This window comes from Schistocerca cancellata, chromosome 5 (genome assembly GCF_023864275.1).
Source record: "Schistocerca cancellata isolate TAMUIC-IGC-003103 chromosome 5, iqSchCanc2.1, whole genome shotgun sequence".
NCBI classification, from domain to species: Eukaryota; Metazoa; Arthropoda; class Insecta; order Orthoptera; family Acrididae; genus Schistocerca; species Schistocerca cancellata.
The window spans coordinates 514,630,451-514,657,956 of record NC_064630.1 but is presented as its reverse complement, the minus strand read 5'-3'; the positions used below and the strand labels follow the sequence as shown (position 1 = coordinate 514,657,956).

Sequence of the window (27,506 nt, the reverse complement as noted above, 5' to 3'; positions counted from 1 at the left end):
CCAGTTCTGGAGAAAATAGAGTGAAAAATTTGGCACAGAGAGTATCTAACCATTGATATGGAACTTGAATGGAAACCAAATGCACTTCATCATGAATGGAGAATCCCATCAGTTTAAAAGCATCCAAAACAAATAAATTGTCCACAGCTCAGAATGTTAAGGAATGAACCACAGCCTTGTAAGCCACAGGTGGTGAAAACTGTCCCAGAATGGGAATCTGTTATTTGTTATAACTCACCAGCCTCCATGACTAAAGTCAGAGGAGGAGAGCCCAAACCCACATTTGTCTGAGAACTCACCAACATTGTTGCTGCACCCGTATCCACCTGCTTTCTCAATTACTTGCACAGTTTAGTATACAACTTGCTTTGAGATGCCATCACTGTTGACACACTATTCACATCAATGTTTGTTTCATATTCACTCAGGGTTAAAAAGGAGTTACATACAGAAGCAATGTGTCCTTTCTTATGGAACCTACTACCCATCACTCAGTAATTGGGACACGCAGTCCGTTTGTGTTGAATGAAGCAGTATTAGCATGAAGATAGCGAAGCATAAGGATGTCGCTGTTGTGATGTGGACTACTGTTCTAGTGAATGCCAATTACCTGTACAATGCTGAGATGTCTGCTGCACTGCTGCAATAGCATCTACATTCCCTTGCAAACTGACTGAACGCTGGGAGGGTTTAGAGGAACTGATTTCTGAAACTTCAGACCAGGCTTCTATCTGACTCTCTGCAGCCCATGAAACTTCCAACGACCAAGTTATGTTCAATACTTCCACAAGTGTAAGATTTTCACACTGTAGAGCCCCCTCTCAAACTTCCTTATCAGGAGCAAAATATGTGATTGTATCACGAACCATACAATCAGCTTAGGTTTTCTTATGAACATTTGTCACAAAATTACAATGAGAGCTAAGTCCACGCAGTTCTGGTGCCCATGCTCTGTATGATTTTTTCGGCTGTTTTTGGCAGCTGTAAAACTCCATACGAGCAGCAATAACATGAGACTGATAGGTGGAAAGTAACGCACACATTTGATCAAAGGAAAGAATAGAAGGTTCTTGTAAGGGGGGGAGCTGACACAACAACTAATCTCTGTATGTGAAATCCACGACATAAAAAAGGCCTTGCATAAGTTTATCTCTGTAACCCTAAATGTCTAAGTGCCTGTAGAATTTTTCATAAGCATCACAGTCTTCTGCTGCATCATCAACACAGAGAATGGCCATGGATACATTGTTGGCGGGTCCCCAAGTTGTGCCAATATAGTTGTTAAACTGAAAATAATGACTGTCAGTGCCTGCTGTTGCTTAAGAAGAGATTTAAGCACTGCCTCCATGGAAATTAAACTCAAAGGGCTAATTACTGAAGTGGAACATGTGGAGTTGAATCCTATCCTATTACCAAAAAGTTTCTAAAACCAAGAACCCTGTAATTTATTGCTTGAACAGTACATACATGTGGAAGACAAAGTCCAGTAAAATTAGCAATACACAAGTGGCTGGCGAAGCCTTGCACACCTGCCTATATATTAATTTGTTCCAACAGGGGGCACAGTCAGCAGGCTGCACATGCAACGGCTGTCATATTTGTTCTGGCATAACCACAAGTGCCAGAACAAAGGTGAAAATGCAAGACCAGAGAAGGCAGTGATATGACATCAGCCAATGGTGCGCTCATTAGGACTGCCCCTTGCAAGAGGTGTGCTCCTGCCAGCCCCGGCTCTTCAGATTGGCTCAGTATATGGACATTAGAGGACAGTATAGGCACAGTTGTAGACCGGCACTCACAGATCAGTTATCAGTGACATGTGTCAGCTTGCAGGAACATTGTGTATAGAAAGAACTTTACTGTTTGCATGTCACCTCTCCCCTGTGACACCTTTATACATTAAAGTTAAGTATAGTCAATTTGCTTTATAGAAATAAAACTACTAATGTGATTTGCTTGAATTATTGTATAGCAGTCTGAGAATGCAGCATACTAGTGGGCAGGACCCAACAATTGGCAACGAGTCTTCAAATGAACTATGTGCCATCAGCCACAGAAATTTGTGTTTTTTGTTGCTGGTGCCTTAATTTCTCTTGGCTTTCCTTTGCAGGGATGCATATTGCTTTCACACGTTCTTGTCATTTTTGTTCAATCAGTGTTCAATCAGTGTTTTCAGGTGGGCGTTGCAGAAAATTTCTTTGATTTTGTCGTTATTTAGATTGCTTGCCTTGTATATTTTTCACATTTGTGTCTTCCAAAATGCCCACCAATCCTGTTCCACCCACTGCTCAGGCACCACAGCTGCAAGTGTTAGATGCCACACAGCTAATGCAGATATTAAAGTTTCAGAGGCAGCAAATATCAGCACTGCTCAACACAGTGCAGGAGCTACTCACCAACGCTGCACGCCCGCCAGAACAAGCATCACCTACTACAGCTGCTATACCACCTTTTGGACAGTTGTGTGACCAAGAAGAGGAATGGCTAGAGAGGTTAGCATAGTTCGAGGTGCACATCGTTGTCCATAATGTACCAGGTACTGTAAAACTCCAATATTTATTATCAACGGTAGAAAGTGCAGTGTTCAGATTAATTCAACAACTCTTTCCTAATGCCACTCCAAGTGAACTTGCATATGACAGTGTTATTGATTCGCTGACTAACTATTATGACTGACAAGTGAATGTGGTAGCAGCTAGGTATCAATCTTCAATTGCAAAAAACAGTCAGAACAAACCTATAGCGAGTGGGTAAGAGATTTGCAGGGTATGACAAGGAAATGTAAATTCAAATGTGTTTGCGGTGCTTTATATTCAGATGTTATGTTGCGTGATGGGATCGTGTACAGTGTACCTGATGTCAAACTAAGGGAACAAATATGAAATAGTCCGATCCATCATTTCAGCAGGTAGTGCAAATATTACATCAGTACGATTCCAGCACCTTGTCAGCTCATATTTGTCAGGTTGAGTCCCTTAGTTGTGATCGCCCAATTCCACACCAGCAGTGTGCGCTAGTGTAACAGTTCTGATATTAAATGTAACTAGATTTTCTCTTTTGATGCTAGTCAATTGTCAGGATGAGCATTCTAAAGCATTATGTCAGGGTGAAAATACTAAATAAATTAATTTTTCTCTCTTAACAACATGTGGGCAGGGTGGGTTCTTCCTTGGCTCAGGTATGAGGTAGAATGAAACAGCATTTTTACATAAGATAACTTTTATTGAAGATTTGTACAACTGTTTCCTTACTCGATGTCCTGGCTCTGAGAGCGGCAGCTGTGTCATTTGTGAAGCCTTCTGCTGCAGCAGCGGCGGCGTCTGATTACGCGTGGCAGTGTGTATCTCGTGTCGCCGTCTCGCCCAGCTGACAGGAGACGCACAGCGCGAGGTGGCCCGTTTAATTATTGCGAGCGAAGTCGTGCATTGGATGGTGATACCTTGGATGTGGTGTCCCAGTGTTTCTCTTCTCTAAGCGGCCGCGTGTGTTGTGCGTCGGCCAGCGGAGCAGCGTGGCGGGGGAAGGCAAGTGTCCCGGGCTAGAACAACGGACTCCCGCTTGCCAGTCTTCGGCTGTCAGATCTTCATCCCAGCTCACAGGTGACTGCAGATGTGATGCCGTCTCCTTCCTGTCCTCACGAGTCACCCGGGTATGTAAAAATCAGACTTCAAATACCTTTTAACTTCTGTCTTCTGGCGCCTAGGCTGCTGCTTACTATTCCATTACAGCGGTGGACTTGGTGCGTCTGTGCATGATGTAGTCTCTTCTTGCATGACGGTCTTCAGCACCGAAACTGACTGAAAACTACTGCTACTCTTCTCTTCTTCCTTCGTCTGTCGGCCCCACTGCGTCTTGCATATTTATTCACTTCACTTTACTGGAGGTGAACGACTTCACGGTCATTGCCTCTTGTGTCACGTTGAAAAGCTTCTTGAAGAATCTTCTTAACATCGGTTATTGGCTCTTGTAATGTAGGTGAGGGCCTTTGATCACATGTGACGACTGAAAAACACGTGAGCCGGTCATTGCCTCTTCTGTCACATTGAAAAGCTTCTCGAAGAATCTTCTTAACGACGATCATTGGCTCTTGGGATGTAGGCGAGGGCCTTTGCTCACATGCGACAACTGAGAAACAGGTGAGCCAGTCGGGCGATGCCCTGAAGGCTGAATCGACAGCGTCCGCTTATGTGGAACTTGCTGACTTCACGGTCATTGTCTCTTCTGCTCTGCTGTTCTGCCCACTGTTTGCCAGTGTGTAATTCTTCTAAAAAATTTATATTCTAATTTCTACTTCACTTTGATTTCACTAATTTATTTACTTAAGTACCACTCAACATTCCTCCACCCTTCGGAGAAATTCACCCTCGAATTTACCACTCAACATTCCTCCACTCTTCACACGGCAAAAGCACTAACACAAGCAATGAAAACTCTCGACTTAGACGATTACACATGCTTCACATTAAGTATGTTGAAAATACTTTATCACTTTACTAAAGTACTGTACGCTCATGAATGACATAGTTCACACATAAATGATTATAATAAGTGTAACAAATCTTGATGACAATGAATAAACAAAAATAGATTTTTCACTTAGAAAATTACATAGCAACACCTGTTTAATCTACCCTATACTAATGCAAGAATATCTATTCTACAGTATTGTTTATTTTAACATGAGACTGTTTAATAAAGATTGAAGTACAATAAAAAAAATTAATAGACTAATACTCAAAAGTTAAGAGTGTGGTATCCAGGTAACAGGGATTTGATGAAGTGGTATATTATTATTTGGCTTATTTTTTTGTCTTAAATAAAAGAAAACTGTACAAAGCAGAAACACCAACACAAAGGTTCCAGATATACCCGTTCCTAGCATTATAATTTTAGTTTTGTGTTCACCTTTTAATTTTAAGACATGTTGCATCATAACATTGGTATCAATTTTGCCTTGCTGTGAGTTTATGAACGTACCTAATGATGTCAGAAGGAAACTGTCAAGGGAGTCATTGAGGTAGGATAGGATAGGTTTTGTGTAGGAAATGTTTGCATGGCGTCTTCTGAAAAAAGCAAACAACATGGTTATGGATCTACCAACCTATGAAGAACAAAAACAAAGAAAAGAAGGAATACATTGTTAGCTACAAGATCTACATGTTTCTACGTTCAACTTTTCTTTCTTAAAAAATAAACCATTATCATGTATTAATTATTTACATTTGTATACTATCCACAGTCTACTATGATTCAACTAGGACATTCGCACCCTTGGTCAAAGATTGTATGGTGCCATGTCTGTATGTTGTGCTGGCGTGGCCACTCTTTTTCCTCTTCGGGAACTTCCTCCACCCTTTGGAAAAGCAGATACTATTGTTGAAGGAATTACATCTGGAGTGCCCTTAAATGGTTTTAAACGACTTGCATGGACAATAGTAGTTCGGGTGGGCAGTTGCAGTTTAACGTTGACTGGTGACATGTTCCCAATAATTTGATAAGGACCTCTGTAGTTTGTTACAAATTTCTTCGTTTTTCCTTTCGCAATATATGGGGTTGACAGCATCACCCACTGACCAATTTTGTAATTTGGATATTTAGCTTGGGTATTACCTAATCTTTCCTGTCGTTCCAAAGCCTTTGTATTAGATTTTTGAACCTTTTTCCATACATCCTTCATCATTCAACTGAAATCTCTTACTGTTTCTCCCACTTTTCCGTTTTTCTGCCTGATTACATCAAAAGGGGACGGCATTTTTCTCCCATACCACTTCATAAGGTGACATGCCAGTTGCTTCATGCGTTTTGGCGTTGTATACCGACACGATTATTGGTAAATACGTTTCCCAATTAGAATGTTGTTCGTTAATATAATAACTAAGCATCTTGCCAATTGTCCGATGAACTCTTTCTGTGCGTCCGTTGCACTGAGGATGTAACGGAGTTGTGCGTAATTTACGTATTTTTAGTAAGTGGCAGAGCTGTTTCATTAATTCAAACATAAAATTAGATCACTGATCTGTGATAATAGCTTCAGGTACGCCAAATTTAAGTATCCAGTTGTTAACTAAAGCTTGGGCAACTGTATTTGCTTGCTGATCTGGGAGACTCACCATAGCTAGATAGCGTGAAAAGTGATCTGTAATTCTAAGAACATACTTATTACCAGCAGGTGTTTTATGAAATGGCCCATAGAGATCCAGTCCAAAGATTTGAAATGGACATGAAGCCTTGGGGAGCCACTGTAAGGGTATTTTTGAACGAGAAAGTTCAGCTCATTGTGCACACACAATGCAATTACGAACGTACTGCGCAACATCCTGCTTTCTGGTTTGCCACCAAAATTGCTCTGCTATGCGTCTTTCAGTTGTCCGCAGTCCACCGTGTCCTGCAAGGATATGATCGTGGGCCTCTGCCATTATTTCTTGTCTAAGGTGTTGGGGAACAACAATTCACGGTCCAAGTTTTGTTTTATGGCACGATACACCATCTTCAAAGCAAAATTGTTTTTGAGTTGCGTATTTTTTGCATTCTGTATCCTCATCTTGTGCCTTTCTCCTGTCCTCAGTATCTCAGCCTGTTGCTTTCAAAAGTGCTATTTTCCGACTTAGGCAATCTGCATTCGTGTGTTTTTTGCCTGGTTTATGGATAACTTTGAAATCCATTTCGGAAAGACATAGGGCCCAACGGGTGAGACGACTAGATGGATCCTTTAACCCAAGCAACCATTTTAAAGCTGCGTGGTCTGTAATAACCTTGAATTTCCTACCATACAAGTAGCATTTAAAGTATTTGATGCCATAAATAACACTTAACAATTCTTTCTCCGTTGTGGAATAATTTCTTTCTGCCGTTGTTAGTTGTCTCGAAGCATATGCTATGGGGTGTTCCACGCCATCAATATTCTGACTCAAGACAACTCCTACTGAATGACCACTTGCATCACAGGATAAAATAAATTCTTTATTATAATCTGGGTAGGCTAATACTGGACTGTGTGTTAACTTATCTTTAAGGGTTTGAAATGATGATTCACAATCTTCAGACCAATGACATTTTGCACCCTTTTTCAATAATTGGGTTAAGGGTCAAGCAATTTCAGCAAAATTGTGAACATATTTTTGGTAATACGATGCGAGACCAATGAAACTTTGTACTTCCTTAACGCATTGTGGTGTTGGGAAGTCCTTAACTGCTGAAGTTAATAGAGGATCTGTTTTAATTCCTTTTTCACTAATGACATGCCCTAGGTATGTAACCTCTGTTAATGCAAAACTACATTTTTCCATATTTAATGTTAATTTAGCTTTTCTAAGTCTCTGAAAAACATTACGCAGACGCACAGCATGTTCATTAATGTCTTTGGAGAATACAATAATATCGTCTAGATATACACAACATTTCTGAGTTTTGAGTCCTCGCAATACTCCATCGAGCAGTCTTTGAAAAGTTGCTGGTGCATTTTTCAAACTCAAAGGCATTCTTTTAAATTGCCAGTGGCCTCCAGGGCTAGAAAATGCTGTTTTATGCCTATCTTCAGGTGCAACTTCCAATTGATGATATCCGCTACGTAAATCGATTGTTGAAAAGTATTTACTGTTACCCAAGCTGTCAATGATATCTGTAATGTTTGGAAGAGGATAAACATCTGAGATAGTTTGTTTGTTAAGGTGTCTGTAGTCACAACAAAATCTATATCGTTTCGTACCGTCGGGAGACTTCTTTGGAATAATTACGATATTTGAATTATAAGGCAAATCAGAATATTCTATAATTCCATCTTTTAGATGTTGTTCTAAAAATTCATTCAGTACTAGCTGTAAGTGATGCGGAACTCTATAAGGCTTGCTACAAACTGGGGGGCTATTTCCTGTTGGGATCCTATGCTGTGTGATATCTGTTGCTGGCAATGAACCTTCTGCATTAAATAAATCTTGGAACTCAACTAAAACTGCTTCTATCGTGTCTCTATCATTTTCTTTCAAATGCTTAATCTTCTGGCATAATGCAGTTTTATAGGCGTCTGGTTTCTGACCATCATTAATATCTGACCAAATGAAATCTTCTTCTTCAAAAGTACTGACTGTAGCTACTAATATTCCTTTATGCAACTCTTTGTCCTCCACTCCGAAATTGTCAATATGTACTGGCACTTTTCTTTCTCCCTCAAAGTCTTGAAACCGTACAACACTCCTACGTACAAAACAATGTGATACATCTAATTCCACATTTTCCTCTAATGGCTCTATTAGACATATTGTATCTGTAGGTACCTCAGGGTCAACGGTCATCCAGAAAAGTTTCCCTGAGCCAAATGGTATATTATCCTGTGAATCAACCTTCAAGGACGTTGCACACAGTGTAGTTGATTTCGCCTTCCGGTTGGGAAAATCTTGTGGCAGTGGGCTCTTTGCAGCGGTGTCACCTAGCTGAAACACTATTCCACTAAGTTCTACAGTTTGCTGTCTGAGGTCGATTTTAGCGTGATGTTTATTCAGGAAATCCAACCTTAGGATCGCGTCGTACCCGTCAGTTACCTTTGTTACCACTTCTACATCTTCTTGAAATTGTACACCGTGAATATAGAAAATCAATGATGTACATCCTAATGACTTCACTCTACCTCCTCCTACTCCACTCAATCTATACCTTGGAGGGTCATATTTCTTTTCTCCAATACATTCAGTACTCACTATTGATACGTTTGTGCCTGTATCCACCAGTATCCTTGCCTCTTTATCCTGTATGGTAGCAGATAACCAGCATTCCGCCTTCACATTCGCCTTAATGGCATGAAATTTTATTGGGAGCGCCTGGCGGTGGCTCCGACATTCCCGTTGGAGTTTAACTGATTTCTATTTCCAAAAACTTTCTTAGACCTGCATTCCTGGAATGTGTGACCTATTCTTTGACAATTAGTGCATTGAGGTTGTCTGCAGTTTTTTGCTATATGTCCCTGTCGATCGCACCTAAAACATCGTACTCCTGCTGAAAATACATTTCGCTTCTCCTTGTATCTGGTGGCAATGTCTATTTCTTCGAAAGCCGTCGCCACAGATACAGCTTCTGCTAAATTTTTAGGGAACTCTGCCTGACACAACGGGACGTTTCAGGTGGTAACCCACGTAAAAATGTATCCAGAACTCTATCTTCTGCTTCTTGAAAATAACTTTATTTGCTTCATCACTAGTTGTCAACTGATAGGTGTTAATATTAACTTTTCTAATCCTATCTACAAAGCTTTCTAACGACTCGTTTTGCCTCTGAGTGATGGTGGTTAATTTTTCCCTATAAAATCTACAGCTGCTCTGTTTTTGAAAACGTTTAAGTAATCCTTTCTTCAATTCCTCAAATGTTGGAGCATTCCGTAATTCTTCGTGGTATAATACGTGTGCTTTAGCCTCTCCTATCAATCTTAACTTTGTCATTTGCAAGAGTTGTTCATCTGACCATGATCCTAACTTTGCAGCTGCTACTAAATCATCAAAAAAGGCTGTTATGTCTTCGCCATGTTTACCTGAAAAAGGAGTTACTGAGGTTGCTGCTGAGGAATCTAGGGTGGGAGGAATTGAACTGGTTTGCCTAACCTCACTCAACTGTTTAAATAATGGATTATTATCACTTTTAAGCTGTGCTATCTGATTAACTAAGCTCTGAATAGCTTCCTCAGTAGAAACCGCTTGTGGTGTTGACTCTGACTTTGTACGATTTCGTGTCATCATTTTACAAACTGTTAGTTACACAATCTTACTACAATGAATGAAAAAGATGTTTAAATATTTTAGACAAACTCTTAAAATCATGAGAGAAAATACACTTCTAAATAAAGAAAATATTACGACTGCTATGCAAATCTATATCCTTTCACACATTAAACAATACTAACTGTGAACCTTTAGTGGCTGTCCTTCACACCTCATATTGAGCCAAAGGTTTTTTCTCTGACACCAAATGTAACAGTTCTGATACTAAATGTAACTGGATTTTCTCCTTTGATGCTAGTCAATTGTCAGGATGAGCATTCTAAAGCATTATGTCAGGGTGAAAATACTAAATAAATTAATTTTTCTCTCTTAACAACATGTGGGCAGGGTGGGTTATTCCTTGGCTCGGGTATGAGGTAGAATGAAACTGCATTTTTACATAAGATAACTTTTATTGAAGATTTGTACAACTGTTTCCTTACTCGATGTCCTGGCTCTGAGAGCGGCAGCTGTGTCATTTGTGAAGCCTTCTGCTGCAGCAGCGGCGGCGTCTGATTACGCGAACAGTGTGTATCACATGTCGCCGTCTCGCCCAGCTGACAGGAGACGCACAGCGCGAGGTGGCCCGTTTAATTATTGCGAGTGAAGTCGTGCATCGGATGGTGATACCTTGGATGTGGCGTCCCAGTGTTTTTCTTCTCTAAGCAGCTGCGTGTGTTGTGCGCCGGCCAGCGGAGTGGCGCGGCGGGGGAAGGCCAGTGTCCCGGACTTGAACAACGGACTCCCGCTTGCCAGTCTTCGGCTGTCAGATCTTCATCCCAGCTCACAGGTGATTGCTGATGTGAGGCCGTCTCCTTCCCGTCCTCACGAGTCACCCGGGTATGTAAAAATCAGACTCCAAATACTTTTTAACTTCTGTCTTCTGGCGCCGAGGCTGCTGCTTGCTATTCCATTACAGTGGCGGACTTGGTGCGTCTGTGCATGATGCAGTCTCTTCTTGCATGACGGTCTTCAGCAACGAAACTGACTGAAAACTACTGCTACTCTTCTCTTCTTCCTTCGTCTGTCGGGCCCACTGCGTCTCGCGTATTTATTCACTTCACTTTACTGGAGGTGAACGACTTCATGGTCATTGCTTCTTCTGTCACGTTGAAAAGCTTCTCGAAGAATCTTCTTAACGTCGGTCCTTGGCTCTTGGAATGTAGGTGAGGGCCTTTGATCACATGTGATGACTGAGAAACACGTGACCCGGTCGGGCAATGCCCTGAAGGCTGAATCGACAGCATCCGCTTATGTGGAACTTGCTGACTTCACGGTTATTGTCTCTTCTGCTCTGCTGTTCTGCCTGCTATTTGCCAGTGTGTAATTCTTCTAAACTAAACTAAGTTTTTCATTTATATTCTAATTTCTACTTCACTTTGATTTCACTAATTTATTTACTTAATTACCACTCAACACTAGCCATGCCAAGTAAACAACGTACCATGCTGCATCAACAGTTCACTAAATAGGCGGCTACACAGGTGAACAGAATTAAGTCTTGCCTTAGGTCTAACACGCGCCAGAACAAATGCACGTGGTCTGCCCATAGAGGGCTCCGCCTCCGCGGCGGCTATTCCACGCAGCGGCTCTCGCGCAGCGAGGGCGCCACCGCTACGCCACGTGCAGACAGCGGCCAATAGCCGCTCCCTCCGGTTTCGTATATACGGACCCGCTCTGCCCTAGTCCAGTCAGTCTGGTACTCGCTCTGGATTGCGTTTCTATCTCGGCGGTACTGTGTTCTGGTCGTTGCTGATTGTTGACATTTGCCTGGCTCCGGTTCCGAGTAGATTTACTGTTGGTGTTTGGTGTTGTGGTTTCCACAAACCTCCATTGTTTATCTCTTCCTTGTTGTGTCGGTCATAGTCGGTCGTGGTCAGTTGTTGTCAGTTGTCGTTGGTCTGTCATCCGACTCATCCTTGTGTTTACCCCATGGTGCGTGCTCCACTGCCGGCGACTTCCCCGCCTGGCAGCCCCGATCCGCAGCCCAAGGCGCTCCCGCAGTTGGTTTTGGTTACTACACTAGGTGTTATTCCTGGCACAAACGCCAAGACTGCCCCTCCTGATAAGCTCAGAGTTACACTTTTGGTAGGAAAGGAGATGTACAATCCGTATGTTTGCAATGGAACAAACATCAGAATTTGGCACACTCAGAAAGATCTCGTCATCTACATCTGTTACAGACATTAGAGTAGAACCCTCTTTATACATTATTCATTTGTCTTTTCTTTTACATTTATGTGTATTTTATTAACTCACAAATCTAGCTATTGTGTAGACTATTTGACTGCAGGATCTCAGCTACAGGTTATTATTTGCAGCAAATTAGCTCGGGGTTATGAAAGCAGATGTGCACAATTCAGCTCTATGACTGCATTGAGCTATTATGTTTAAACAGAGCTGTGCATAGCCTGAGTACTAAGGAACGAGCAATATCAGGTAAAGTCCCAACAGGTTTTCTTGCATGGGATGCTGTTTGGAAGAGCAACTACTCAGGAATAACCATTAAGTACCATTGCAAAGGAAGTTGGAAAGGGTCTCACAAAATACTTCTCTCTTCACCATCAGTCCACCTGCTTAGCTGTGTGGTACCATGCTTGCCTCCCATGCAGTGGGCCTGGGTTCAATTCTGGCTGGGTTGGAAATTTTCTCCGCTCATGGACTGAGTGTTGTGTTGTCCCCATCATCATTTCATCCTCATCACTGGCACTTAAGTTGCCCTATGTGGCATCGACTGAAATAAGACTTGCACTTGGTGGCCAAACTTCCCTGGATGGGACCTCCAGGCCAATGATGGCATATGCTCATTTCATTCCATTTTTACCATCAGCTGCTGAATTTGATACATTTGCCTGTATAATATTTAACTTGCGAGGCTAGTATTTGGATTTCACTAGTATTGTTCAGTCACAGTAGGCTTGTACACAGGCACTGCAACGTTCCACCCCTTGTGTGCTAACAAAGCAACACCATTAATGGAATTATATGAGCTACCAGAAAAACATACTGAATTCCCATCAACTGTTCTGAAATGTCACTGGCTTTCCAATGAGTCTCTCCTAATCCTAGTATTCCAATTTTGGGGCACTGGTGTTCTCTCTCCACAATTTGTAATTTTCAATTAGGCACAATCCTTGCACATCTGAAGTTACAATATTTTGTATATTCCTAAGGATGTTCATAGCTTTTCATGTGGCTGTCCTCCACAGAGATCTGATAGGGAAGCTTTTTATATCTCTGGACTGTAGCAACAGCAGGTAAATCCATGACGGGTTTTCTTGGGAACAAATACATCACCAATGTAAAATAAATAAATAAATAAAAAATAAAAAAACACAGGCACACACAAATGAATAAAAATTCTCTTTAGGTCTAATGGAGGAACAACTCAAAGTTAGTTCTTTAACATGTTGCCGTGCTTCTTTGGTAACAGTGGTGCTGACATAAGAATTAAACATGATTTGTCATTTTAAGTTTGAATAATGTGATGATTTCAATGTCAAAGAGAACAGAATATGTGGCTTTGAGTGCGGGATAACAAGGTGCAGTCAGTGCAACCAACTATCTGATCATGACATCGGTCTCTCCAGTTACAGAGGCAAAATGAAGTGTTCCAAACATGCCTCCAGATTGGGCATGGATTCATCCACCTTTGAGAGAACTCATAACTACATGGTGCTAACTTCATATTTATATCTGTAAGCCTTATTTTAGAAGACAGTCCTTCATTGCACTGGGGACTTCCCCAACTTCCTCTGTATTCTAGATGATGACAAAACAAGTCCTGCATTTCCTCCAACAATTATGCACACAGTAAGGAAAGATAAATTAACTTGGTCATCAAATTGATTTGATCAACCACCCTTTCCATTCTGCACATCTTTTGACTCAAATATTAATTCATATAGGGTGCTAATAACTGGGATGTTGTGAGCATGTAACTGAAACAACATACATCAAGGAAAACATATCAAGTGTGATAAAATGAGAAAAAGTGCTGTAGACAAAATCTCTTAGGAACCACAATTTCTTAAGGTTTCTCTTTCCAGTTGCAACAGAGTTGCACAATGGAGGTAAAGCTACACTTGTCCTAAGATTTGTATTTAATTTTAAGAATTGCATCTGACTAGTACATGGCTGTCACTATTTTAATGTCTCTAAAATAACCACAGTTGCTATTACACTTTTATGTGCTTAAATGTAAATATAGCAGTAAAGATCCATTTTACCTGTAATCAATCAGGTCAAGCATCCAGTGAATACGAACATGCCTTATGGCAGAGTTTGGCAGTGCCCCAATTAACACTAAATTCAACTTTTCAGGATAAGACAGCAGGAAAGAGCGTGCTTCTGATGGTGAAGAAGGGCTGATAACAAATAATATGAATACATCTTATCAGTAATTAGAATATAATATTAAAATGTGTGCACATATTTTATACAGACAAGTAAATGTAAAAACTTGAAGTAGTACATGAAACAGGAATAAATTTATTAACATCTACTTGAAATTGACACTGTCAAGTGACATTATTAAGATCAACTCTCAGTATTTATGTTATGCGCTGATTGAGTAGAAACTGTGCCTAGATAAAACAAGAGTGATTCAGTTTGATGGTAATAAACCTCCACTAGTACCTGGGACACTGTCTACAGTGTGTCTCAGAATTGTAGTGAAGAATTCATGAAGGGAAAATGATGATCAAAATGGCACTACTGATGTTCCAGTGGGTTAGAATCATGGAAATTTGGAAACCATGGAAAGACTTTCAAGACTTTATTGAGCTCTTTCAACCATTTGTAAACAGTTCTATTTATATAGAATGCTGATTTACCCTGGTTAAAGGTCCCATTCTCTGCAATGAAAACAACAAATTTAATCACTGAATGTGATCTCTGAGGACTGTTTTGTAGCCAAATCCATCAACAGTTTCTCAGTGGCTCTGTGAGTAACTGCCAAATTAAAAATCCAAACTGTTGGGTCCAATCCTCAATTGGTCTTAAAAATATTCTGTCATTTATCTTTTCTTTCAGCTCTCAGAGTGATCTGTTAATGTGAAAAATGTGAAGTTGCTTTGTGGGTCAGACTCCACCAGTCTCCCCTATAAAAGGTTGGGTAAATCATTCAACGGCTGCAGGGAGGCAATTGCATACCATTTCTGATAGAACCATTCCTAGCAAAGCACTGAGGTTTTCAAACCAATGTTTAAGTTTTAGACAGCTAAGTAACCTTAGACATTCCAAAAAAAGCAGCATCCAGTTTCTCATACTGTCTTGAGTCCTTGTGTAAATAACTGGGAAAGTTAATTTCTTATCATTTATTGCTGGAACATCGCTGCCCATCCATCCTACGAACTAGAAAAGGTGACTCATTTGAGAAGGCTACCCACTGTCAATGAACAGCAAACCAGTTGTGACAGTCTTGAGTAAACTGCAGTCTTTCCCAAGAACACACAGCCTCTGAAATGTATACACAGACAATTCACCTGCTTTGGAGCCCTCACATGCAGAAGGATTTTCTAAATGTTTGTGGTGAGTCTAGTTATATAGGGTTTATTTTTCACTGTTATTAGTCCACTCATTATACACTGACACCACAAAATCAAGACAAAGTTCGCAGACACATTAAGAATGCTCCCCCATTTGGTCTATGATCATCTTATAATGCAATCAGGGTAAATGATTTCCTAGTCCTGTGACAGCAGTAAGTTAAATTTACAGATTTATAGGCAGTTTTCCTGACAGCATGTTTAAATTATATATAACTAAAAACATACTCTATACAGTCATTAAACTTTTATTATTCATTTCTGCCACAACTGGAGGCTTTGCTCCACTATCAGATGACAGTTTTGGTGCTCAGATCAGCAGCACTGCTCATATGAAATCAATAATGTCGAAATTTCTGCAGCTCTGGACATCTGTGTTGAGCATTTTTTCTCAAGGGTCAGAATATGAGCTTTACACATTCACTGCATACAAGCTGAAGCAACTTATAATAAATTAAATGCATACAGACAGTCTACAGGATAGGAGAAGACAGATTGCTACTTACCATAAAGGTAAGACAGGCACAATTAAAAGTCACCCATCACCGTTGTCAGAAGAAGATAAACACACATTTCATTCACACAAGTAAGCACACCTCATGCACACACGACTGCCAACTCTGCCAGCTCGGGCTAGAGTGCAGCCGGACTTAGTCGTGTTGTGTGCATAAGGTGTGCTTGCTTATGTGAATGAATGGTGTGTGTGTCTCTCTCTCTGTTTCTGATGAAGATTTTGGCAGAAAGCTTACATGTAAGTGTCTTTTAATTGTGCCTGTCTGCAACTGATTGTATCATTTTTATGGTAAGTAGTAACCTATCATTTCCTACATTGTTGATAATCCTACCTGGAGTTTCCATTGTTATATAGACAGTCTGTCAGTCAAGTTATGCAAGGTGTCTCAAGGGTAATGGTCAATATTCGGGGATGCAACAGGAACACTCACTTGAAGCAAAAAAACTTCATGTGGATGTATGCCCTATTCTGAATGGTTCCTGAGACAGAACGTATTTAATGTACATTTGCTATCATGCCAGTAGTGCACTTTCCCAATTTGGTGGATTGGTCATGATAGTACACTTAATGGGCCACCAAGATCACCAGACCTTATGTCAATAGATTTTTGTTTATAGGGTTGGATGAAGACAGAAGTGTACACATGAAAGGTGAATACACAAGATGAACAGCTTTGGTCATATCATGGACACTGCTGCCCTCATTAGGGAATGTGCAGCGGCACTCAGACGAGCAACACAACACATTCTCCCAAGAGTGCACAAACACACTGAAGTTGATGGTAAGATATTCAAAAATTTATTGTGTGCTGTACAACAGTTGTAATGCAATGTGTACAATAATGCTTAGAGGCTAATGTGCAAAAAATACACACTTTTCAACAGATATTTTGTAAAATGCATGTTTAATATTTACATGCAACACATCTGCATGTGTGAACCTGAAAATAGGCTGTACTGAATAACACAGAAAATAAATAACCCTATACATTAAATGTTTTCTATCTCATGAACTATTTGAAATGGAGCATATGTCCACATGAAGCAGTTTTTTTTTTCATTTTTTTTTTCATATGGCTATTACTGTTATTTCGGTGAATGCTGACCATTCCTCCTTGGACACTCTGTACACCTACTTTGCCAGTACACACCACATAGTGTACTTTACAAGTACTGTCTTTATGGCCTATAAACCAGGATAAATGACTTGCTTTGCACCAGACAAAGGTAAGCTAATTGCGCACAGACAGAATGTCAGGCCCATTATATGCCTACTTTGCTAGTATACATCATGTGACTAAGCTAGTTATCTACACACTGTGGATGTTACACCTAAGAGGTGCTTACAATAATGCACCTCAGTAGTGTATATATTTTCCACAAATTAAGAAAGTTTAAATCACAAATATGCCAGTCAAGTAATACGAAAATTAAAGCTTAACAATGTGTGCAAGAATAGAGATCAGATAGAAAGAATTAGACAAACAACAGCTCACACAGTGAGATACAAGCAGTCCTTCTTCCTACATTTCATCTGTGGCTAGAATGGGAAGAATCATAAATACACAATGTGACAAAATTTGCCATTTACCAAGTATTTCACAGTGGTTCACAGAGTACAGGTGCAAATGCAGTTGCAGGATAATAAAATGTAACCCAAAATATTGAATGTACCCAGCTGCAAGCTCACTCTCATTCTCTGTGAGTCATCCAACACCATGCTCCAATCTTAACTGACATTTCCCTAGATTTAAAGACAATTCCATTTTTCACCCTGGCTGTTATAGAATCACTGTTATTTATATCACACTCAGCTGAGTTGAGCTGCTAGCTATTTTTAAGCACATCTCCTCAATTTGCACCAGCAGCCTTTGTGGGTGTATAAAATCGTATATGTGACACATAACTACTGCTGCAGTGGCATACATACAAAAACATAAATCGCATCTCACCACTCACACAGAAAAATTCCCTACCTGGGTTAATTCAACACTCAATTTCCCAGAGGAATATCCTATTTTAAGGAATACATTGGATGACAAATCAGCCTGCTCTACTGTGCATGTCGACTGCACCTGTGTGTGAGACTGCTGGAGTCAATTTATGCTCTGGCACCTACAGACTTGTATATTTACTCAGCAAGCAAACTAACTATTATACAGGTTTCCACTAGTGTCAATCAATATCAGTACACCTGTGAGCAACTTGCCCAAAATCAGTTCGATTTGATTTACAGTGAACTAGTTGTCAGAATTCTTTTATTTTTTTGTGGCTCAGGGCAAATAATTTATTTTATTTCCTACTTAGCAAATTTTGTTTCATGTTGCAATGCACATATGCGAAAGCAATGAGTAGGGATTGCCATAGAAGAATGCATCACAAAACATATAATACCACTAGACATTTTACATTTGTGCTTGGAAATGAAACTGTATTGGACATATATTAAGAATGAAGAAGGGGCTTACAGAAACTGCCTTAGAAAGGTATGTGGAAGGAAAGAGGAGGTGAGGGAGAAAGAGATTTCAGATAATGGATGATTGATCACATAAACTGGCATTAAGAAGGAAGCAACGGATTGGATGAAATGAAGACACAAAGGACCTGGTAATAGAGAAGAATACTGATGATGATGATTTTCTCTTGAAGTAGGACATAATGTTTAGGGAAAGAATAAAAAAAATGTGTTTTCCCCCTGCCTATTCTCAGTTTAATTGTTATAGTATAGTACAATACATATCAGGTATTTACCACTCGTATTTAAAGCTAGTCAAAAATGATCAAAAACATCAATCATAAAATTCCTTTCAGTGTGCATAGTATTTTGCCTATAGTAAAATTTTTCAAGATCATAAATACATAAAATACTAATAAATTTAGTTGCAATTCAAGTAATCTTGATATCACCATCTACTTTAGATCAGTGTTTCAAATACATACTAACCTTCGTGAGCAAAAAAATCTCTCATGCAGCAACAAATTAAGATAATTAGAATCTGTTTATGGATATTAATTCATACTGCACACAAATATCTCATCTACCTATGTTCCTAAACACCAAATTAACTATAATGTGTTATTAAATGTAATTGACCTCTGTAGATTCATGTTTCCATTCCCATCTGCAAATTAGTAAGTGATGAAATTCCTTCCATATTATTCCCAGAGGAACCCAATGAATATTGGGTGCTGATGTTATATTTGTTACAGGGGGAATATCATATGGTTCAATTAAAAAGAAAGAAAATTAAACCAACATCATGTATGGCACCACGGAACTTACATTTAATTCAAATGAAAAAGTATAATAACCCAAATTTCACTGTATACTAAACAGAGGTAAAAAAAATACTCTTCCTTTTCTTAACAATATCGTGAAAAGGAAAGTTACTCACCATATAGTGGAGATAGTGAGTGCAGACAGGCACAACAAAAAGACTGTCACAAATAATAGCTTTCAGCCAGTAAGGCCTTCCTCAAAATTAGATGGCAAACACACACATACCCACTCAATCAAATACAACTCACACACACATGACTGCAGTCTCAGGCAACTGAGGCCACACTGCGAGGAGCAGCACCAGTGCATGATGGGAGTGGTGACTGGATGGGGGTAAGGTGCAGGCTGGGGTAGGGAGGGGGAGGGATAGTAGGATAGGTGTGGCAGACAGTGACGAGCTGTTGGGGAGTGCGGAGGGATGAGGTGAAAAGAGGGTAGGGCAGCTATGTGCAGTCGGGATATTAGACAGAGGAAGTGGAGAGGTTGGGAGGGACAGGGGGTATAGCAGAAAAGGAGAGAAGTAAAAAGGCTGGGTGTGATGGAGGAATGAGGGCTGTGTAAAGCTGGAATGGAAACAGAGAACGGGCTGGATGGGAGAGGACAATAACTAACGAAGGTCACACAATATACTCGTCCATCCCTACACAACCCCTGCTCCCAACACTTTACCTCATGGCTCATATGCCTGAAATAGACCTAGATGCAAGACCTGTGCTATACATCTTCCCACCACCACCTACTCCAGTCTGGCCGCAAACATCACCTATCCCATCAAAGTCCAGGCTACCTGTGAAACTAGTCATGTGATCTACAAGCTAAGCTGCAATCACTGAGCTGCATTCTATATGGGCATGACAACCAACAAGCTGTCTGTCCACATGAATGGCCACCAACAAACTGTGGTCAAGAAACAAGTGGACCACCCTGTTGCTGAGCACGCTGCCAAATATGACATCCTTCATTTCAATGACAGCTTCCCAGCCTGTGCCATATGGAGCTTTCCCAACAACACCACCTTTTCTGAATTGTGCAGGTGGGAACTTTCCCTGCAATATATCCTACGTTTCCGTAACCCTCCTGGACTCAACCTTCGTTAGTCATTGTTCTCTCACATTCAGCCACTTCTCTGTTCCCATTCTAGCACTACACAGCCCTCATTCCTCCATTTCACCCAGTCTTTTTACTTCTCTCCTCTTCTGCTTTGCCCCCTCCCTCCTACCCCTCTCCATCACTCTGCTCCATCTGTCCAACCTCCCAACTGCACATAGCTGCCCTACCCTCTTTCCACCTCATCCCTCCATGCTCCCCAACAGCACGTCACTGTCTGCCACATCTACCCTACTATCCCTCCTCCTCCTGGCCCCAACCACCTCCTTCCGCCCACCCAGTTGCTACTCCCATCATGCACTGGTGCTGCTGCTCACAGTATGGCCTCAGTTGCCTGAGACTGCAGTCATGTGTGTGTGAGTTGCATTTGTGTGAGTGGGTATGTGTGTGTTTTCCATCTAATTTTGATGAAGTCTTAGTGGCCAAAAGCTATTATTTGTGACAGTCTTTCTGTTGTGCCTATCTGCAACTCAGCATCTCCACTATATGGTGAGGAGCAACCTTCCTTTTCACAATATTGTTACATTCCATCCTGGATTTTCCATTGTTTGACTCTTCCTTTTCTTGGTTTATTTCCTTCCAGAGGGTTTAGTTTCTTTCAATATGTATAACAAAGAAAGCATACAAAGGAATAAAACATTCAGTGCATCTCTTGAAATACTCCTTTTAGCACTGAACTTTATGAACAGTGCTCTAAAAGTGTGAAAACTGGTGCTAAATGTAAATAGAATATCAATATATTTCAATTCCCAGATAATAAGCTGGATCCCTCAAAGATGAGTAACGAAAAACTTGTTATGGAATGGTGAGATGGAGAATGTAAGTCTACAACTGAGGTATCTTGTAATGAGGAATCATTAAAACTAGCCAACAGTTCAATAAGAATAGATTGTGCTTTGTATGCATTTCTATAAAATGAACATTAGTCTTCTTCTTTTTCTTCTTCAAGGTGTCTTCCCACTGGAACTGAGTATGCTTGTAGGGTCAATACACACCACTTCCAATGATTCCTGTGGATTTATGTTTCTAGACCTAAGATCTGTATTTATAGTGTCCAGCCACCATAATTTAGTGCTTTCATGCTTTATCTGGCCTTAGACAGTGAGGTGATAAGCTGAGCTGATGACTGAGTTGGGTGGTGCCCATAGAATGTGTCCGTACCAAGAAATCCTCAATTCTTGCATCTTCTCAATGACTGGAGCCATTCCAGCTAGTTGTCAGATCAATGTGTTGTTGATGTGATTGGGTACAGAAATACTGAATGGCCTTCTTGTATCCATATTTCCATCACATGTAACTAATGTTCAGTAATTCTAGGTGCAGGCCAAGATTCAGTACCAAATATTGTAATGCAACTGGCTTCACCATAGTGAAGTATTTATTTGATTTTAGGCAGATAGGCATCTTCTTATTACAAAGCACATCTATGACATCTCTGAATCACTTCTAGGTCCCTTTGATTATTTCTCACACATCTTCAGTCACATAGTTGAGAACCTAGGTACAGAAATGCGACCACCTAGGTGGGAAGAGCTCCATTAATCTGTATAGTCCAGACAATGGAATCATTTTGATGTACTAGGACTTATGGATGTTTAAATGGAGGCCAAATCTCTGCAGACAGTCATATCATGTTTGTATTTGAGTTTCGAGTTCCTTACTGGTACCCACCACAAATGTTATGTCATCAGCATATAGAATCATCCATAGTACACATTTCTGTAGGTCATGCATTATGGTATCAATTTGGAAACAGAGCTGGGCCTTGATAAATGCCAACTGTCACAGGGAAGCTGTCAGTCAGCCCTACATAGAATATCACATCTAGCTGCTGGTGTTGCCATATGGCAATTTTATCTTTATGTCTATTTCTAGAATGTGATGATTGTGAATAGCATGCCAAATCTTCTGATGTAATACTCAATCAAGTGGCTTCTCTAGGTTCAGAAAGGCAAGATATAGTGACCTCCTTTTCTTGCAGACTCCCTCTATCACCTGGCACACTGCAAAAATTGACCTATAATGCCACACTCCTTCACAAAACCACATTGACGTACTGAGAGGTGGACTATGTTCCTCTGCCCACTGTCAAAGACATGTTTGTATTATCTTCATAGTGTGGGAGAGAAGCCAGCTTGGCCAGTAATTATTACATCAAAGGGTCACCTTTGCCCTTGAATAGGTACCGTGATACTAGATAACCAATCAGTGGGCACCAAAGTTAGCAGCCTGTCACTCATGTATGAAACAGATACTGAATCAAGGTTAGTAAAGCAAAAGCAGAAATGCTTAACTTCACTTTCAAATGTTCTTTTGCATAGGAAAACTGATGAGAATCACCCCTATTTAATCAATGTACCATTGAAAAGATGAGTGAAATAAGTATTAGTGTTAGTGAAATTGAGAAATAGCTGAAATCATTCAAACTGAACAAAGATCCAGGGCCCAATGGATTTCTATCAGATTTCATAATGAATCTGCAGCTGAGTTAGCCTCTCATTTAACTTTGATCTGTCACAGGGCCCTCAAACAACAAACCATGTGCAACAGTTGGAAGAAAACACAGGTCACATCCTTCTACATGAAGGGTAGCAAAGTGAGCCACAACACTCCATCCAGCAAATAGTGCAGTTATCTGTAAAGAAGAAGTGTCTGAAACAAGCTACATAAATATTCAGTCAGATCTTGGTAAGATTTCAAAGTGGTCCACAGACTGGAGACTTGCTTTAAATGCTTGGAAATGTAAGATAGTGCACTTCAAAATGTAGTATCCTATGACTGTATTGACAATGAATCACTGTTGGAATTGACCACTCGTACAAATACCTGGGTTTAACACTTTGTACGGATATGAAATGGATTGACTGCATAGGCTCAGTCATGGGTAAAGCAGGTGGTAGACTTTGGTTTATTGCTAGAATACTGGGGAAGTGCAATCAGTCTACAAAGAAGATAACTTACAAATCACTCTTGCAACTGGTTCTAGAATATTGCTCAATTGTGTGGGGCCCATACCAACTAATAAGGGATATTGAACATATACAGAGGAGGACAGTACATGGTCACAGATTTGTTTGACTCATGGTAGATGGTCATACAAATGTTGAAGAAACTGAAGTGGCAGACTCTTGAAGATGGAAGTAAACTATCTTGTAAAAGCATACTTACAAAGTTACAAGAACTGACTTTAAAAAACAACTCTAGGAATATACCACAACCCCCTGCACATCACTCCAGCAGGGACTGTGAGGACAAGATTAGGTTAATTGCAAAATTCACAGAGCCATTAAAACAGTCATTCTTCCTGCACTCTATACATGAATCGAATGGGAAAAGACCCTAACAAATGGCACAATGGAACATACCCTCTGCCATACTGTTCACAGTGGTTTGCAGGATATGGATGTAGGCATAGATGTACATTACCAAAATTAATGCTGGGATGGCTTTGTCATTAAGTCCCTCAATTTTCCATATGTCTGCAGGAAGGTCTTCTGGTCCTAGAGTCTTTTCATTTTTTGTGTTATGAATGGCATCTTTGACTTCCTATGTTGTGACACATGGAACTATATCAGTTGTGACATGAACATCCGTTATGCAAGTATATGATCTACCAGTGTTAGACTCTCTAAAATAGCATTACACAAAAATTTTAATGCTGAAGACATTCTTTAGTGATGATACAGAGAATACTGATTGTGAGTACTGCTGTCTGCTTCACATCTCCTGTGCAGCAAGCTATGTAAATTTAAGTAGTGCAGCAAGCTATGTAAATTTAAGTATTAACTGTGTTTTTCTTACTTGTCACTTCCTTTTCCGTATGTTTTTGCTTTTTGGAAGCTTTCATTTTCGAGTACTGGTAATAGTGTTCCATAGATTTTGTGTTTGTTTTAAATACAGTCCGGAGACAGTTAGTGCTTATTTTCATTGTTTCCAACAAAAATGGTCTAGTAACCACAGTTTAGTCAGCTATCAGCCACCTTTAGTGAATTAACAGTCTAGTTAAAAGTTGATTACTCAACTCTCTACTGTAAATTGTTGATTCCTTAGGATGGATAGGATGTGTGACTGCTGTGTATGGATGCAGTAGGAGCTGGCCACTGTTCGCGAACATCTGAACGTGCTGATGGCCGCAGTCAGCCGTCTTCAGGCTGCTGCCTCGAAGTGTAGTGGCAGTGGGGAGTCTGGTGCATCGCATGGTACACCCCAGGTGTTACATGCTTCACTCACAGTCCCTGCTGTCGAGATATCTTTGTAGGTACTGGGCATGGTTGGGGCACCCTCTCCCCAAGGGGAGTGCGGGTTCAATGGTGTTCATGTCACACGAGGCAGTGTGTCAGTGTGGAGGCTGGCCGTATGGCATTGCCTGCTCTGCCTGTGAGTGGACATGTGGCCACTCCTTCAGCAAGGTCTGAGCATGCACACGGAGGGAGGTGTTTATTAGTGATTGGGAGCTCCAATGTTAGGCATGTGATGGAGCCCCTTAGGGAAATAGCAGAAAGGTCAGGGAAGAAGGCCAGTGTTCACTCTGTCTGCTTACCAGGGGTCTCATCTGAGATGTGAAGGAGGCCCTACCGGCGGCGATAGAGAGCACTGGGTGCACCCGACTGCAAATTGTTGCTCATGTCGGCACCAATGACTCCTGCCGTCTGGGTTCAGAGGTCATCCTCAGTTCCTACAAGCAGTTGGCAGAGTCAGTGAACATGGAAAGCCTTGCTCACGGGGTGGAATCTGAGCTAACTATTTGTAGTGTCATTCCCAGAACCAATCACAGTCCTCTAGTTTGGAGCCAAGTGGAAAGCTTAAACCAGAGGCTCAGGTGATTCTGCGGAGATCTGGTGTGCAAATTTCTCGACCTCCGCTATCGGGTGGAGAAATTTAGGGTCTCCCTGAATAGGTCAGGCGTGCACTACACGCAGGAAGCGGCTACAAGGGTAGTGGAGTACGTGTGGAGTGCACATGTGGGTTTTTTAGGTTAAAGAATTCACTCCCTAGGCCCAACAAGTTGCCTCCTGAGACGCAAAAAGGTAGCAGTAGACTAAACGCAACGGGGGATGACAACATTAATGTGGTAATAGTAAACTGCAGGAGCTTCCATAGAAAGGTCCCAGAACTGCTCTCATTAATAAACAGTCACAATGCCCACACAGTACTAGGGACGGAAAGTTGGCTGAAACCAGATGTAAACAGTAATGAAATTCTTAACTCAGATTGGAATGTATACTGCAGAGACAGGCTGGACAGTGAAGGGGGAGGTGTGTTTAAAGCAATAAAAAGTGCAATAGTATCGAAGGAAATTGACGGAGATCCAAAATGTGAAATAATTTGGGTGAAGATCACGGTTAAAGCAGGCTCAAACGTGGTAATTGGATGTCCCTATAAGCCCCCTGGCTCAGCAGCTGTTGTGGCAGAACAACTGAAGGAAAATTTGGAAAATATTTTCAGTAGATTTCCTAACCATGTTATAGTTTTGGGTGGAGATTTTAATTTACTGGCTATAGACTGAGAGACTCAAACATTTATAACAGGTGGCAGGGACAAAGAATCCAGTGAAAGTTTTTTAAGTGCATTATCTGAAAACTACCTTGAGCAGTTAAACAGAGAACCAACTTGTGGCGACAACATATTAGACCTTCTGGTGACAAGCAGACCCAAACTATTTGAAACAGTTAATGCAGAACAGGGAATTAGTGATCATAAAGTGGTTACAGCATCGGTGATTTCAGCCATAAGTAGAAATATTAAAAAAGGTAGGAAGATTTTTTTGTTTAGCGAAAGTGACAAAAAGCAGATTTCAGAGTACTTGACAGCTCAACACAAAAGTTTTATCTCAGGTACAGATAGTGTTGAGGATCAGTGGACAAAGTTCAAAACCGTTGTACTACATGCATTAGATGAGTACGTGCCAAGCAAGATCATAAGATATGGAAAAGAGCCACCGTGGTACAACAACCAAGTTAGAAAACTGCTGCGGAAGCAAAGGGAACTTCACAGCAAACGTAAACATAGCCAAAGCCTTGCAGACAAACAAAAATTACATGAAGCAAAATGTAGTGAGAGGAGGGCTATGCGACAGGTGTTCAACAAATTCGAAAGTAAAGTTCTATTTACTGACTTCGCAAAAATCCTAAGAAATGTTGGTCTTATGTCAAAGTGGTAGGTGGATCAAAACAAAATGTCCAGACACTCTGTGACCAAATTGGTACTGAAACAGAGGATGACAGACTAAAGGCCAAAATACTAAACGTCTTTCTCCAAAGCTGTTACACAGAGGAAGACTTTACTATAGTTCCATCTCTAGATTGTTGTACAGATGACAAGATGGTAGACATCACAATAGAAGACAGAGGGATAGAAAAACAATTAAAGTCACTCAAACGAGGAAAGGCCACTGGACCTGATGGGATACCAGTTTGATTTAACAAACACAGAGTACACGAAGGAACTTGCCCCACTTCTTGCAGCGGTGTACTGTAGGTCTCTAGGAAGAGTGCAGCGTTCCAAGAGATTGAAAAAGGACACAGGTCATCCCTGTTTTCAAGAAGGGACATCGAACAGATGTGCAGAACTATAGACCTATATCTCTAATGTAGATCAGTTGTAGAATTTTGGAACACGTATTATGTTCAAGTATAATGACTTTCTGGAGGCTAGAAATCTACTCTGTAGGAATCAGCATGGGTTTTGAAAATGATGATCAAGCGAAACCCAGCTCGTGCTATTTGTCCATGAGACTCAGAGGGCCATAGACACGGGTTCCCAGGTAGATGCCATGTTTCTTGACTTCCACAAGGCATTTGATACAGTTCCCCACAGTTGTTTAATGAACAAAGTAAGAGCATATGGACTACCAGACCAATTGTGTGATTGTATTGAAGAGTTCCAAGATAACAGAACACAGCATGTCATTTTCAATGGATAGAAGTCTTCCAAAATAAGAGTGATTTCAGATGTGACACAGGGGAGTGTTATAGGACAATTGCTATTCACAATATACATAAATGACCTTGTGGATAACATCGGAAGTTCACTGAGGCTTTTTGCGGATGATGTTGTAGTATATCGAGAGGTTGTAACAATGGAAAATTGTACTGAAATGCAGGAGTATCTGCAACGAATTGACTCATGGTGCAGGGAATGGCAATTGAATCTCATTGTAGACAAGTGTAACATGCTGCAAATACATAGAAAGAAAGGTCCTTTATCATTTAGTTACAGTATAGCAGGTCAGCACTGGAAGCAGTTAATTCCATAAATTATCTGGGAGTACGCATTAGGAGTGATTTAAAATGGAATGACCATATAAAATTAATCATC

At 40.7% G+C, this 27,506-nt stretch overlaps 1 protein-coding gene across 7 annotated transcripts in view; it reads right to left on the bottom strand.

Moving 5' to 3' along the window:
- The window catches only part of LOC126188253 (alpha-L-iduronidase), a 252,380-nt gene that overhangs the window by 162,179 nt on the left and 62,695 nt on the right, over positions 1–27,506 (bottom strand). For all 7 annotated transcript variants that reach the window (XM_049929820.1, XM_049929815.1, XM_049929813.1 and 4 more), the window contains one exon: positions 13,970–14,107. In XM_049929820.1, coding sequence (XP_049785777.1) covers positions 13,970–14,107 — 138 coding nt within the window. The remainder of the gene's footprint in view (positions 1–13,969; positions 14,108–27,506) is intronic.